Raw genomic sequence first — 15,899 nt, forward strand, 5'->3', positions numbered from 1 at the left:
AGAATGTAGGATACTTACACTTCCTCCCACTGAGTTCTGAGTTTGTTCAGGGAGGGGGCACTTTGGAGTAAGGTCTGTTTTTCACACACCTCATGTTACCCTGCTCTTTGGTTTTGCTTCCTCTGGCTGATTTTCTGGTTGATTTGACCACTAACTCCTCTGAGTGGTTACTCAGAGAAATGAGATTATTAGTATGCATTTAACTTCTCTTTCAAAGCTATCATTTCTGCAGTAACTTCCAAAATTCACAAAATACCACACTAAATGTAGATGCTCGGGGTTTGGGTTTTTTTTCCAAAATGTAAACATATACCTATATATGAATAATGAAAAAATTGTCTGTGTGTGGATGCAAACATTAATGTCTAACAAGCAAAAAGGAGTGTAAGCCTGGCCCACCTGATGATGAAAGAGAATGATGTAATTTACTTCACCCAGGACAGGACTTCACTAATAGCTGCATAAAATTACAATTATATAAAGTTCCAGAAGGTTGGCATGCCAATTCTGAGACAATTTGGGGCAGGGGGAGGATGAGGGCAAGATGCCTGTCCTGGTTTAGGGCAAATTTTTGGGAGGAAATTCCTGAAGTAGTCTCCTCTAGAAGGCAAATTCAAGTGGCCCCTCCCCCTAGTGGTTTGGGAAAGATCTCCTTGGAGAAAAGTGGAAAAAACTGTTTATTTAACAAGCAAAGAACTCACAAACATGGAAAAATGAATACCATTAAGCAATGGAACGTCTCCTTGTTGTGAAGAGATGGCAAATTCAGGAAGTCCTTGTTGTGGGCTGCAGCTCTGCTCACCCAGTGTGTTATCAGTCCCTCCTGAGCTGGGAATTGCCGTGTCCTGGGCCCCTGTGGGCCACAGGCATGAGCTCCCAGTGTTTTTCTGGGGTTTCAGTCCAGAGCAGGTTTGAACAGCTCCAGGAAAGAAGACACAGTCTTGGGAAAACTTTCCTTGCTGCAACTAATGGGGAAAAGCAGTGAAAAACAAAGAAAAACTCCCTGTTTGTCTCTCACTGTCCATGCTGCAGACAACAGAGAAATGCTGCAGAGAGCTGAAGCTCCTGCTTTTATGTTTTTAAACACAGTCGTCCCACCACTTCTCCTTCTCCCCCCTTCACTCTCAGATCTACTTTAAAAACACAGAACTCACATCTAGCATAAGCAGAATGGACAACTGGGGATACAAGCACCACACAGTCACACCAGGACAATGCCAAATTGCTGGTTATTTTCCCTAACTCCATTTCAAATGGGTGTCATAGATTTGAATTGGGATGCTACAACTGGTTGCAAAACTACAGTTCTTATTTGCAAAGCACTTTTTCCTGCTCCAGTCTCTACCTGCAAATAAAACAGAAACATGCCAAAATAGTCACTGAAAGAATATTAACATATTTGACAAATGGTGTTAACAAAATTTGGATAATACTGTCACTTTAAATATCTCCTGCAAAAGGTAAAAAAGTTATCCACACCACTTTTTTTTAAGTAAAAATAATGCAGTAGATACTATCACAACCTCTTTCTTCTTAAGTGAATACTGAACAGAAAATACTCAAAATGAAAAATTCTGATATATTTATCCAGTCACAGCTCCCCCTTGTGTAATTCACCATTACTACAAAATACTAAGTTGGAATAGAGATTGTTTAAATTAAATTTTATGGTAGCTATTTACTTGATTACTTTAATTTTTCTCATATTTAGAGAAATTTAGTGATATTTTAGGGTTGAAACTTTGTATTTTCATGCCATTTTAATGCCAGGATGTTTCAATGCTAGGACAGATAATAATACTTACAGTAAGGATACACTAAAACCACATTTAGAGGAATATTACTTTTGTACAATGACATGATTTTGACATCCATAATCAAAATCATGGGGCTTTACTTAAGAAAATTTGTATTCAATCTGTTTTTTATTACTGCTGCTAAGTCTTTCTTCTATATAATTTGTAAGAGGGTTCACATTTCACTGACATTTGGAAAGTTCTATTCTCTTGTTATTCTCTAGCTTTTGTGTCTCTAAGTGCTCAGAGCCCTGTAATGAGCTTATTATCATTCTGTGTCTAAGCTTTGTGGTAATCTTAGTCTTTCTCTTAGTGAAGTAAGACTCACTAAGTAACAGAACACTTGTAAAGGAAAAGCTGGAAAGCTTATTTTTTGTACAGTGCTTTTTTCTGACTACACAGAAAGACTGCATTTGGTTAACTGTAGCGCTGTTGGCACTTGAAGAGTTACTTTGGAATAGGAAAAAAAAACAACAAACAAAACCCAAAAAAACCAATCCAAAAAAACACCAAAGAAAAAAGGAAGCAGTTCTTCCTATAATAGCAGGGTGCAAAGCCCAGAATGACTCTGCTGCAGGAGGTGTCTGAGTTCACTGTACGGAACGGGCAAGGGAACCCAAACGTAGAAAATACAAGCCAAACTTGGTGCTAGTGGTTCAAGCGTCACTTAAAGTGTGGAGTGTGGCTTTGTCAGCAGAAAATGATGGAAGTAATGGATCACCTCGGGCAGACCTGCACAGAGCCCACGTAATGCAGGGGAAAGCAAAGACAATGACGGGAGCAGATGGGAAGAGCCTCGAGATTCTCTCTGTGCTGACACCTGACTTTCCCTGGCCATCAGGTGCGGTGGAAGTCCAAATGCAGTCTTTCTGTGTAGTCAGAAAAAAACACCGCACCAAGAATAAGCTTTCCAGCCTTTCCTTTACGGTTTATCCCCCAAACTGCGGTGGGCAGCTGTTTTTGAAGCTTATTTTTGGAGAAAGAGACACTTCTTTCCAAGTGACCAACCAACTGAACCATCCCCAAACTCGGCACCGCCGGACACTTGTGGGGGCAAGGGGCGAGCACGTGTGTGGGATGAAGCAGATGTGAGGTCGGAGGGCTGAGGCAGATGTGGGGATGGAGGGCTGAAGCCACTGTGGGGATGGAGGGCTGAGGCAGATGTAGGGACGGAGGGCTGAGGCAGATGTGGGGACGGAAGGCTGAGAGCGTTCCCACTGCCCCGCCCCTCCTGGCCCTTAGGCATCCATCGCGATCGCCGGCGAGCGGCGCGCGGAGCCTTGGCTGCGCAGGCTCCGACGCGGCGCACGGAGGCAGGCGCGGCGGGCAGCCCTGCGTGGCCGTTGGGCGGCGGGGGCCTGATTTCGAACGGCGAGCGGCCCAATGAGAGGCGCGGGCGGGGCCGCGCGCTGGGTTTGAGCCGGGCGGTGAGCGCAGCCGCCATGGCGCCCGCCGGGGTCTGAGGGGCTGGGCTGGGGAGAGACAGGGCGGGGGGCGCAGGGATGGCGGAGCAGAGGCGGAGGCTGGTGCGGCTGGCGGTGCTGGAGGAGCTCAGGGCTTCGTACGGGATCAAGGTGAAGAGCGGGAGCTGCCTGGCGAAGGCCAAGGCGCCGGAAGCTGCAGCGGCGGAGGTGAGCGGGGCGGGGAAGCTCCGGGGCTCCGCTCCCCCGGCCGGGCAGAGCCGGAGCTCCCACGGGTGCAGGGGCTCCTCCTGTCCCGGGAGCGCTGCTTCCTGCAGCAGTGCCGTTCCCGTAATGCAGCGGCTTCTGCCAGCCCCCAAAGGGCTTCGCCTCCCGCAATGGGAAAAGAGCTTTCCCCCTTTCCTGCAGTGTTCTCCGGGGGCCATACAGAGCCGTGTTATGGCTCGGGAAGGCAGCGGCTCCGTGCGGGGCTGCCCCCGCCCCCGGCAGTTCGGCAGCCAGATGGCAAAGGCGATGTGTTCCTCTTTTGTCCGCGGGCTGGCTGGCCGCTGAAACACCCACGGTCGCCTCTGATCCGTGCGAGAGCTTTTTGTGCTTCACTGTGACTGATGTCACTCAGCACGGAATTCAAATCTTAGTAATTGTGTTATTTCTTGAAATATAGCTGCGGTGTTGTTTCTGAAAGCTGTGTGTCTTCTACTTGATTTCTTAGATTTTTGGATTTTTTGAAGGGCTTTATTTGCATCGTTTCTTAGTATAAAGCATGACTAAGTAATTTGGCACAGACAGGTCTTGCCTTGCTTTGCCAGTGTTCCAGGAATGAAATCTCTCCCGTGACCTTAAACATCAGGTTTGAATTGGATGAAGGAAGGGTGTGCTGTCTCATGACTGTTATTTAAAACTGACGTATTATAATGGATGCCAGCACTGAGTTCCATTAGAGAATATGGATCTTCTAGTAAACTCATTAATTTATAAAATGTGGACCATGGTCAAGTCCTAAACAAGATCACTGTGCAACTGACAAGGCACAGAGCTGAACATCCTCAGACTGAGCTTTCTGTAAGGCTGAGAAGACAATACACAATGCTGCAGTAATCCTTGGTCAATATAAACTAAAGAAGTTGGGAAGACTTGCTTGAGGTGGGTTGTTTGGAAAGGGAGAAAGCAAGGGTAAAGTTGGAATTAGTTTTCTTCCCCTTGTCAGTATCAAACATGGTTATAGACTCTTTTCCATTTGAAGGGAAGATAATAGGAACTGTGAGCAATATATGTATGTCTTGATAAAAGTTGTCCTTGTTGTTGTCTGTAGTGCTTAAATTGTATGCAAGGAAGAAAATGCATAGTTAACTACTGAGAAGGGTAGGAAAAGCTACAGAACAACATTTGTTTTGCCAAGGAATATCTTATTTCTGTTACAAGGGAACAGACATAATTTTATTGGCTTTCTTATTTATTAAGAAGCAATTAAATCACAACTTCTGATACTTCAAACAAAACCTAGTGAAGTGAGCATGTCAGTTAGGAATTCTAAATGCTGAATTCCAAATCACTGGAATTTTCTAGTATGTAATCTTGTGCATACAGAAAAAATGTTCTTTGGAATTAATTTTGTTTTTGTAGCTTTGGTAGCAGCCTGGAACACAATGACAGATGTGTTGCTTCTCTTTCCTGACTCTGTTATGTTTGTTTTCTGTAGGACAGATTAGATTGGGTCCCATGGGTTAGTTACTGATTAACTTTTCCTGACATGGGCAGCAGTTGAGTTTCAGCTATGAATGACTAACAGTTTGCATTCAGCTCTAAGAACAAGTTGGGCATAATCCCCGTCCTCTTCTGGCTGGGAGAGGGACTGCCTTGCATGTTCTGTAAACAAAAGCAAATAAAGTAGAAGTTCTAGGATGTAGAAGTTGTTGGTGCTGTGGGTGAACATCAGTAGTAATGACTGATGAGCTTTACTCATTTTCTAATATGTAACATACTCTAATGTCTTGCTGTAAGGCAGTAGAGAGCAGAATTTTAAGAACAAGTACTAAATACGAGGTACTGAACAGTTGTCTAGATGGTTCTGTTGCATTGAATCCTTCCTAAAAGAGCAATCTTGAGTGTCTGAGATGAGGAAAAATTTATTTTAACAAAAGTTATTTTAATTGTTTTGTCTTGATTTTTAAGAAAAATAGGATATAGTCAATTTGAAAAACTAAGGTGAGATTCCCAAGCAATCTGGTTAATATCCTTATTGATTTGTGAATCTTATAAGAAAACTAACTTATTGTAAAATAAGAAGTGTAGAACATGCTGCAGAAATGCTTTCTACTCTTTCACAATCATCTAGGGTGTTACCTGCCACTAGATCTCTGGAGATGACAGTGCTTTTCCAGACAATACCTCTTATCTGTCTTATCTGAAAGACTTTGTTTTTTGTCTTAACTACCCTTATGTCTACTTGTGGAATGTGTGCTTCTTGGCAACATGTGGTTGATAATTATTTCAACTTTTGAATGACAATATTTGGATTTTGTATTTCAGGGTAAAATCTTTGGAATATCTTTTCATGCGTTGCCACAATCACTTGTGCCGGAGTATGGTTATATTCCAAGGTAAAATAACAATGTATTTTTAGATTTTGTGCTTATTTTGCTTTCTTTGTGGTATTGAACCTTTGTCAGAAGAAAGAATGTAATATTTGTTCCATGCCTGCTGGACCTTCTGGGGGTTGTAAGAATGATTCCATGTGGAAAAGGAGGGATGCAGAAGTTAGACAGGGAATTCAGAGCTCTTATTCAGATGTATTTCTTTATACTCTTGTAATTTGGGGAAGTTATTCTATAATCTAAGTTTAACAAAAAATGATTAAATAGTTTTTGTGGAAAAACCCCAGGCTTTATTCTGAGCACAGAACTCTTACTGTTCTTTTCTCAGCTTTCTCGTTGATACGTGTGAATATTTGGAAGAGTATGTTCATACTGAGGGACTCTTCAGAAAGTCTGGATCTCTTGTTCGCTTAAAAGCTTTAAAGGTATTCTCTAAAGCTGCTCTTTTTTTCTTAATAAGCTGCATTTTCACTTGGCCATGTTCTAATTTTTGGACTCTTTTCAGTCATATTCAAGTTCTGATACTGGAAGTAGAAGGTAACATTGCCTGCTTTAGAAATGATAGGAGATCTAGTCCAGAAGCTGGCAGGCTTCACCTTTTTTTGCCTTTTAAATATCTTGCCTTCCAGGTGATGAGAATAGTTTGAGACCAAACAAACACATTAGAATTTGTGCACACTGGATGCTATGAGGATACTTGTTTAGCAGTGTTCTCCTGGTGGAGGGAGGATGGGAAGCCTCTAAATTAATACATATGGTCTGACAACCTTGCCTGTGTCTCATCGTCAATAATGTAGTTTAGTAAAACATGAGAAGGCTGAAACTAACAGTGGGGAAGGTATGGCTGTCTGTTGTGACAAGGGCTAGGGCATTACTGCCCAAATTTAGAAATCTGACAATGTGCTGAAGACTTTAAATCGTGTTTCTTGTGTAAAATTTCAGAGCAAACTGGATCAAGGTGAAAACTGCCTCTCGGCTGCACTGCCATGTGATGTTGCAGGGCTTCTCAAACAGTTCTTTAGAGAGCTGCCAGAACCCATCCTTCCACCTCACCTGCAGGAAGGCCTATGCAAAGCTCAGCAGCTTGGAAATGAGAAGAAGACTGCAACCGTGTTGCTGTCCTGTTTGATGGCTGACAGAACAATTGCAGCTTTGAGATACTTTTTCAACTTTCTGAGAGCTGTGTCCTTAAGGTCAGTGTAAAGGCTGTGCTTGTAAACAGCTCTGAATTCCCTTAACTGCTTCTCTGTCCAGGCAAGTGCTGTAACTTTGTGAGTGGTTTGCCATTTTAAACTTTGATATGTGCAGATATTTACTTAATTCAGTCATAGTCTTTTATTTCATAAATCCAAGGTTTTCTTTATGAAAACTTAATTAACTGGAGACTTGACTTTATTCAAACTTTGTTCAGCAGAATTACCATAATTTGATACCTTGCATTCCCGAAAATTGAGAGGGATCTAGAACTTCTTGATTTCAGTAAACATAGTTGCTCAATTATCTGGCTTGGAATGCATAAATCTGTACATTAATCTTGTTGTATAAGCACTCCAGTGAATGAGTCCGTTTTTATTTTTTTAACTGCATTTGTCTTATTTGGTCTTTTCTTTCTCTGCTGTTTATATTATCTAATAATTTGAATTTAAAAAACCTTTTCTTGTTAAGATCCAATGAAAACAGAATGGATAGCAGTAATCTGGCAGTGATTTTTGCTCCCAACCTCTTGCACTTGAATGAAAATGAAAAGATATCCAGTAGTACAGAGAAAAAAATTCGCTTGCAAGTTGCTGTTGTGGAAACACTTATTGACCACGCGGCGGAAATCGGTAAGGTGATAAATGCTTATCAGCCTGTCTCAGTGCACCACCCTGTGTGTGCAGCTTTTCTTTTCTACTTTAAAGAATCATTAAAAAAAAATATCTCTTAACTATTCCAGGACAAGTACCAGAATTTATCTTGGAAAAGATTCCTTCCATGTTGGGTGTTGATGTCTTTCAATCTACTCCCTCACTGTGGGGCCACGAGGACAGTGAAAATGAATCTCCCAGTGAATGTAAGAGGAGGAGGCACCGAAGTGTTGGGGGTAGGTATGTTTTGTGGAACTTTTAAAGCCAAAACCAGAATTTAGACTTCAGGTAGTCTGACCCTAAGCACTTGCTTCTTCCACAAGCAGAACAGATGTCTTTAAAACTGGTTGGGTTTGATTTGAAAAATGTATATAAGACTTCAGTAATCACATTATTGTATATTTACTCAGAGTTTTCTTCTGTTGTCTACTAAAGAAGCTATTTTGGATTTGTATAGCCAAATTAATGTTTTGGCTTTTTGTTGAGTCAACTTCAGATCCTGTTGCAGAAGGCTATAGGGTTGGTTTGTTGTTGCTAATTTTGAAATGGTACTTTAATGTGTGTTGTACTTCTCTGCTCTGTTTGTTTGTTGGGTTTTTTGTTTGGTTTTTTAAAATAATGTTTATTTTAAGGAAAATAGATTTTTCAGCTATTGTGAAAGCAATAAAAACTATGTTGGTGGGAAGATCTGGGTTATGATATTCTGTACATTAAACAACATTTAAACTGATTTACTTTCTTTCTCCCTGAAAAAAAAATATGAGTTAAGTGTGAGTTGAAAATAGAGCAAGACAGGCTTCACATTTAAATTTGATTGCTCGGTGTGTCTTGCATTTCAGATATTGTTAGTGGAGCATTGAATAAATTTAAATCTAACAGAACCCCCTCCACTACACCTCAACAAGACAGCAGCGGTAGGTACTGGTGTATTTGTACTGAGTAAAGCCCATGCAGTATCTTCTGGATTTGTTAACTATATTCAGTAATATTTTAACTAAAGAATTAGAACTCAGTTGAAGGCTAGTGATTAAGTTTAAATTGTTTAAAATGGAATATAGTTACATATTTATTGAGGATACTGCATTTACTGTAATTCTTGGAGCAGCTACAATCACTGCAGTAGTGGGCTGTGTGGTTTAGCTCTGTGGGGATTACCCAACCAAAATTGTGCTTTCTAGCTAATAAACCACTATGGCCTCAGTGCAGTAGTGCAGCATTTAATCATCCCTGGAATGAATCTGCCAGGACTAAAATTCTTTCACACTTACTGTCTCTAAAGCTTTCGGCAGATGACTATACATTTACTTCCTCCTAATGCCTATATTGTTTTATTGATCTGTGGGTTTGGATTTTGCTATCTGTTACTCTAAACTTGCAAAAAACCCAACAAAATAAAAAAATCCAACCCTAAGCTATACTGATTGCTTTGCATGTTCAAAATGCATGCACTTTGGCTAAGCTTTTTTCAGAGTTAAAAACCCAAAACAACCATTTACTAAACTCTCCAGCTTTTAAGCTATTATTGCAAATTTGATTTTCTTGATTTCAGTCCTTTCATCAGTGACTCCGGTGGTTCTTACTCCAAGTACCAAGAGGAAACTTCCAACCGATTGCTCTCAGGGCTTGTCCAGCAAGAAGAGACGCTCTTTTAAGCACAATTTTGCATTTGAGTTTTTACCAAGTAGCATATTTAACAGCAGCTCAACACCAGCATCAGGTACAGTGCTGTTACTTTTTCTTTGCTGCTTTTAGTGAATGTTGGTGGCTCTTAATTTGAGTGGAGCCATTTGTTCTTGTTAGACAGTCTTTGATGCTCGTTGCTAAAGTGTTCCTTGCACTACTTCCCCATCTTGGTAAACAGTGTATGTTTATGTTCATTGGTAACTCATGTTACATGGACTGAGCAAAAGCCAAATTTTCTTGCTTGTTTTTTTGTTCTGTTAATCTCTCATACTTGCAATCCTGATGTCCTTTTACCTTTTTTACTCTCTATCATCACTCAGGTTATGCTTTTTTTTCTTGGTGCACAAATCCATGAAGACTGCCTATGCTTCCAACCTTTTGGAAGTTGTAGCCTTTTGTCTCCTAAATGTGTAAATAGCTGATCCTAGCTCTATGAGAAATGTAATTGTTGCTTTTATAAAGCTTCTTTCTTGTGTCCTATCACCTCTTGTTTTTCCTCTAGATGCTAACATCTCAAAACTCTGGAGAAAATTTTACTTTGGTTTGACAATGCTTTAGTACCACTTTATTCTACTAGAGTGCTTCCAACAATCAAGCTGTTCTGAGAATCCTGTTTTATTTTATTTCATTCTTTAATGTTCTGCCATCTGAAGTTAGAGTGAAAGGATATTTCTAGATTGGCTGTTTTGCTTGATTCCCACCCCCCGCCCCATCCAATAAGTGTTATAAAGCTTAGTGCTTTTTTTATTAAATCATTTCATGTTCTCCATGTTTCTATGGATAAGCAAACAAAAGCAATGATGTTTTATAAGATAGCAATTCAAATAATAATGCACACTTCAAATAATAATGAGGCTAAGTCTAATTTTTCTTTCTGAGCTCTTAAATTTGAGGAACTGATCTGATGATAATATTGTGGAGACTTATTTGAGGTAGTGATATCTGTAGCCTGCAATTAATTGCATTCCAGCCACTTTTATGGATGCTACAAGCAACAGCTTTGATTTCCGCCTTAAAATTAAACAAAGTAATTTCAAGGCAGCACTCTACAAAATAAGCAAAAAAATTGTCCTGTTTAAAAACCTGTTCTTTATTGTTAACTTGTAAGTCTTTATCTGAAAAAAATGTGACTATTTTAAGTTCATATAAATACAATTTTGTCCCTGTAGTTCAGTTTGAAGCAAGTCCTTGTGTGTGTCTTGATTCATCACAAGCCTCACTATCTCCTTCAGCCATGGGTGAAAATCATGTGTCCAGTACAGGGAATAGAAGAAGTAAAAGACTTGCGAGCAAAAAGCTATACAGGTAATTAACTCTCAAAACCTAAAGATAAATTGGAAAGGTGTGTCTATACCCCTTGAATAATGACCTCCATCTGTCCCTAAAAATATTGGGTTTGGTAAATTTTTATAATAGTCTTATAACCACCAGACCTTCTGATGTTGAAATTGAGCTCAAAATAAAATAAGATCTGGTATTGTAGCTTTCTGTGCCTATTAAAGAAAGGTGGGCAAGAAGGCAATAAAGTAAGTAAAACAGAAGGAAATAACTGTGAATAAATGTTAGGGTGTTTTCTTTGTCCTCCTAAAGAGTTTGTCCCTTCTTCCCTTGTGTCCCTTCAGGGTTGAATCAGGAAAGACTGGTTGTTTTTCTCCAAAAATAAGCCGAAAAGAAATGGTTCGTAGGTCTTTGCGCTTGAAATTTGGTTTGGGGAAAAGCAACAGAGAAGTGGTAAGTCCCCAGTCCTCTCATTAGACTGTAGATTTTAATTCACAGTTTGGGGCATTGCTTTTCAGGAGCAGGAAGGATGTATTTAGTAAAGGAGGGATCCCAGTGTTAATTGATCCTGCTTGAGAAGAAGCTTGAGGTTTATTTGTGTAGCAGTAACAGATCAGCTTGTACTGTGTTTGGCTGGCACGGGGCAAGACACTGAGGGAGGGAACAGCTGCCCTGAATTGACCTAGGAGCAATTCCTTGCCATGTAATGTTAAGCTCACCAGTAAAAATGGGATGGGGATAATTTGTGGAAAGTAGCCACTGCTCAGAGGCTTACTGAGAACTGGCCTGACTGTTGTAAGTGATGACCTTTGCATCCTGTGTGGGTTTGGGTTTTTATGTCTGTGGTGTTTGTGTGTCCCTTTTCATCTTTCCAATTCTCTCCCTTATCCTGTTGGGGAGTGGGGAAAATGAGCAAGTGGATGGATGGGAGCTTGCCTGCTTGTTGGGATCAACCCACCACACTTGTGATCAGTGTGTCTCAGAGTTCTGAGTGTCTGATCTGGCACTGCTCAGTCACTGTTCACAGTGGGATTGAGTCTGCCTGACTGCAGGGAGGCTCTTCCCCTCCTGGGCCTGCAGAGGGGAAGTATGGCCAAGAAAAGGCTGCTGTGGCTGATTTGGGTAGTGCTTTCCTGAAGTTTCATCTGTAAATGAGATTCCAAATTACAAGTTTTATATAAAGCAATTAACACTTTTTGTTTGTTCAAGAATATTGTATCAGGATCTGCAGCTGGCAATAGATCAGAAAATATTGGAAGGCGTCTTGCAAGTCAGCAAGGTTTGGAAGGCAGAACGGAATGTGCAAGAAGAGACATACTCTTCAGCCCGTATGTCAATGAAAAATTCCCTAAGAAAGGTGATTGCCTAACCAAATATATTAGATGGGGAAAACTATTTTTACTTTGCAAAAGCAACTTTATGGATAAAAGTATAAAAGCAATTGGATTAAAAGTATGCTTCTAGCTAAGTCAGAAGTGACTTATATGTTAATGGCTTCTTGGGAAAAATAATTGATTTAGAACAAGCTGTGTTTCTAATGTATCTTAGTACCTCTCTTAGTTAAACAAGAGGAGATGCACTATTTCACTTATTATAACCTTTATTTACATTTCTGAAGTTTAAGGGCATAATAACATCTTTAAATTCAATGCTGCTTTGATAATTATTTTTCAGTAAGAATTTTGTCTATAGTTATTAAAATCACAATAAATTATTCCTAAATGCTGTGGTATATATTTTAAGGTTCAAGGAATGCAAGCAAGTCAGAAGAAAACTTGCTAACTCCAAAATGTCACAATAAAGTAGTTCACCGAATGTCATGGAACAGTCCTGCTCTTACGGATTCTCAGGAGATCAGCAAGAATGAGCAAATTCTGCCTGGACACTCTGAAATGGGAGCCAGCTCTTCAGAATCTGTTTTGATATTTGGAAAGCCACCAGTTATTCCAGATGAATTCAAATCTGCAACTGTAAGCAAAGAAGACAACAACCTGGAACTTGTGCTGTGTGAAGATGAAAGTAATTCAACTACAGAAACATTACTGAAAGTTAAGCAAGCCTTCTCTGCATCTGGGAGTATTCTTCACAATTTGATAGGTGATAAGAAATCATCCCTCTCAGTTGTAGCAAGTGAAATATTAAATGAAAGCCCATGTCCCTCAGGGCTCAGTTCTGCAGAATTGTTAGTGGAAGAAATTTCTGAAAATCTAGCAAATGTAAAATCCAGAGAGCTGTTGCACCCATTTAATCCATCTTCTGCTGCTGATAAACATCAATTAAAAAAAGAGGAAATTGACATTTTGGAGAAAAGAAACTTCAAAACTTCTACTGAGGTTGAACTTCAGGTCCCGAAACCAGATAAAGTAAAAGAACTTCCTATGCCTCAAGTACTAGCCAAGGAAGATAAGTTTACTGTTGAGAACAGTTCAACAAAAGATGACTTACACAAATCAGATTTCTCTGGAAGAAAAGAGGAAATAGAATTAATTCACTCAGAAACAGCTGAAAACTGTATGGTGAAGTGCTGTAATTTGGAAGACAGTACTGCTAAACCTTCTTTGGCAGGACAGCTGCCTACTTCACAGTTGCCTAAATCACAAAATGAAATGAGCAACCAATACTTGAAAGCTGAAAATTCGGGTAAAGTTTTAACTAAAACATCAACTGTTTCTGACCATGGGAAGGTTTCTGACCACATACAGTGGTTCAACCAGCTTTCATTACATGATACAAGTTCTGCAAGCAAAACAAATCCGCCCCTGAAGTTTCAACGTACTCCAGTTAGACAGTCTGTAAGAAGAATTAATTCCCTTTTGGAGGCTAACAGACAATCTGTAAGCTCTCACACGGTTAAATCAAATGGTGTTGGTTCACCACTCGTTAAATCTTTGAGCTATGATTCTGCCTTATTCCCCTGCACAGAAAAGCCCTCAAAGAATTCCATACTTTTGCCTCGCAGGAGTGAAAGCACACGTGGCCAAGTTTCTGTAGCTTGTAAGCAGCTAGACTTAGCATCTAAATCATGTTACAAGCCATTAAATCCATCAGACAAGGCTGATGCTTCTCTCAGAACTGTTGGAATCCATGAACAAAAAGCAACTGTTCATCCATCAAAGTCTGTTCTAGAAGATCTAACCAATCATGAAATGGTTAAATCCACTTTGCAAGTTAATGCAAATATAAGTGTTCCAGGTGCTGGCCCGGGAAAATCTGTGATTGCAAGAAGTGCTTCAGGAAAAGAGAGAGTTCGTTACAGAGGCTCTCCAAAGAATCCAATATCTGATGTAAAACTGCTACCAACTGCAAAGCCAGTAGACTTATAAGATCAAGTGTGATGGCTAAATGGATTCTTTGTAACTTGGTTAACCTTTGGAAAAATCTAAATCTGTATGTTATTTTCCTAGTTCTTTTTATTTGTAATATTTCATTTGTTTTAAATGAATGAGTTGTGAAGATGTACAAATAGCAACTTGTTTCATGTTGAGGTTTTCTTCATTTACTGAAACTTCTGTAAATGCTAGTCAGTTCAACTAAATGAATTTGATTTATAAATCAAAAATAATCTGTTAATCTGTAAATAATCTAACACAAATGTTTGTGTTAGATCTCAGGTTTTGATTATCTCAGCATCTAAAAATGCTGCATCTTCCAAAACTTCTTGCAGTATTTAGATTAAGTATCAAGTTCAAAAACAATTTCTCAAATATTTAAAGCAAATTAAACAGACATATAAAAGGAAGTGTTTTGATGCTGAGTATTAGTAGTGAAATTTATGTACTTTTTTTAATTTTAAGTGTACTGGAGCACCCCTTGATACTACTAAGTTGGACCTCATGTGAGCTCTATTTGTTTTGACAGAATGTGGGGTTTTTTTGGTCGGAGTAAATTGGCCAATTACTTGTTTAGTAGGTAAATCTCAAAATGCAATCCATGCATGCACACACACTGGAGAATTATTAGAACACATGGAAAATAAATGTGCAATTTATTCAAGAATTGAAAAGTCTTAAAACTTAATCCAGTGTTGTGGTCTGCAGTAGGTACCAAGTATTTTCAGTTATGAATAATAAAATTGTTTTATCTTAATATGAGAGGGGAGTTTTAACTTATTTTTAGAGCTGTAGAATTATGTTAACTAAGTGGTGCAGAAGCCGAGTTTAGATGCTGAAAGTGTTGCAAGAGACGAATGTAAGAAGCCATAGCTTGTTAAAGGTTGATTTGCACAAGCAAATGTTTACATCTTTTGGAATGAAAACTGTTTGTCTGTCATCAGCTGTAAAATTATTTGAGTAAACACTTGAAACTGTTCATTAGCTTTTTATATGTGTAAATTGCTTATTGGCAAAATGTTACAGCTGAAGCACTGGATACTTTTGGTTTTAATAAAACCATTGTTTTTTCCCTTTTCTGAGCTTGTTCTTCTATAATGACTTGGAAAGTTTGATTATGCTGTTATATGCAGACTGTAGACACCAAAATTAGTAAGTCTGTAAATACTGAAGCCAGAAGTAAATCTGTTCTGGCTGTCCTTTTTGTTCATCTTAGCTACGTATTGGTACTTCTCACAACCAGCAAAAGGCATGATGCAGCATAGCTTATCAGCAGTGGCTTTCTGAACTTCTTGAAAGGATATGTTAGTCAAAATAAAAGTTCTTTTCCCTGTCTCCTTCCCCATTTATCCACCAACTTGCAAGTTGAATTGGGTCAGCTCGATCTGTGGAAAACTCCTGCCTCACTCTTGCTACATTGCTGTACAATCTAATACCAAGCAGCCAGCCATGCAAAGATCTTAACCAGATTGCTTGGTGCTGTGCTAAAGAATGGGAAGCTTCAGTTTGATGAAGTAAAGGTAGCTCACCACCATCCAGAGAGGAGGCTGCTTCTCCTGGCAACGTGCCCCTACCTGCTGGCAGGTCCCTCCATAGGCTGAGCAGGCACCAGAGCACCAGGGTTTAAATCATCTCACGGAGGTAAGTAAGGATCAGCAAAACAACTTCAGCTGTCACGGCAAGGTGGTACAAGCTGGAAATAGGACAGAAGGAGATAAAGGCAGTGTCAGGAAGAAAATGAGGTCTGAGTCCTGTAATAGTGAGGGGTCACACTGATTTTTATTTAGAAGACTAGGACTTGTGATTGTCAAAGCTGCATTAGCATTCAAAATATTTGGTACATATTAATATTATCCTATGTGGTGCAGTAAGCTACTTTTGATCACCCATGCAAGCTAGTCCTGAAACATCTAAACTTGGCTTAGGGGGAATTTGGAAGGGCCCTGACAAA

The 15,899-nt window shown here is 39.7% G+C and overlaps 1 protein-coding gene across 3 annotated transcripts; it reads left to right on the forward strand.

Moving 5' to 3' along the window:
• Window positions 1-3,113: 3,113 nt before the first annotated feature.
• ARHGAP11A (Rho GTPase activating protein 11A) lies at window positions 3,114-15,026 on the forward strand. 3 transcript variants are annotated; one of them, XM_074542783.1, is made up of 12 exons: window positions 3,114-3,427; window positions 5,747-5,817; window positions 6,140-6,236; window positions 6,754-7,004; window positions 7,477-7,637; window positions 7,748-7,894; window positions 8,498-8,572; window positions 9,208-9,375; window positions 10,574-10,646; window positions 10,964-11,072; window positions 11,829-11,976; window positions 12,363-15,026. In XM_074542783.1, exons 1-12 carry the CDS (start codon window positions 3,299-3,301, stop codon window positions 13,940-13,942), a joined length of 3,009 nt encoding a protein of 1,002 aa, XP_074398884.1. In that variant the 5' UTR covers window positions 3,114-3,298; the 3' UTR covers window positions 13,943-15,026. The 3 variants fall into 3 exon arrangements, with proteins under 3 accessions (XP_074398884.1, XP_074398883.1, XP_074398885.1); XM_074542782.1 differs by having other exon boundaries at window positions 3,115-3,427; window positions 10,511-10,646; XM_074542784.1 differs by lacking the exon at window positions 8,498-8,572 and having other exon boundaries at window positions 3,116-3,427; window positions 10,511-10,646.
• Window positions 15,027-15,899: the final 873 nt, after the last annotated feature.

The sequence above is a fragment of the Zonotrichia albicollis genome, chromosome 6 (assembly GCF_047830755.1).
Source record: "Zonotrichia albicollis isolate bZonAlb1 chromosome 6, bZonAlb1.hap1, whole genome shotgun sequence".
Classification (NCBI taxonomy): domain Eukaryota; kingdom Metazoa; phylum Chordata; class Aves; order Passeriformes; family Passerellidae; genus Zonotrichia; species Zonotrichia albicollis.

Excerpts from the sequence above, each read along its gene's own strand:
- ARHGAP11A (XM_074542782.1), top strand. The coding sequence starts at position 3,299 with ATGGCGGAGCAGAGGCGGAGGCTGGTGCGGCTGGCGGTGCTGGAGGAG. Across the intron at positions 5,818-6,139 it reads GAGTATGGTTATATTCCAAG|CTTTCTCGTTGATACGTGTG; the intron begins GTAAAATAACAA and ends TTCTTTTCTCAG. Across the intron at positions 7,005-7,476 it reads CTGAGAGCTGTGTCCTTAAG|ATCCAATGAAAACAGAATGG; the intron begins GTCAGTGTAAAG and ends TTTCTTGTTAAG.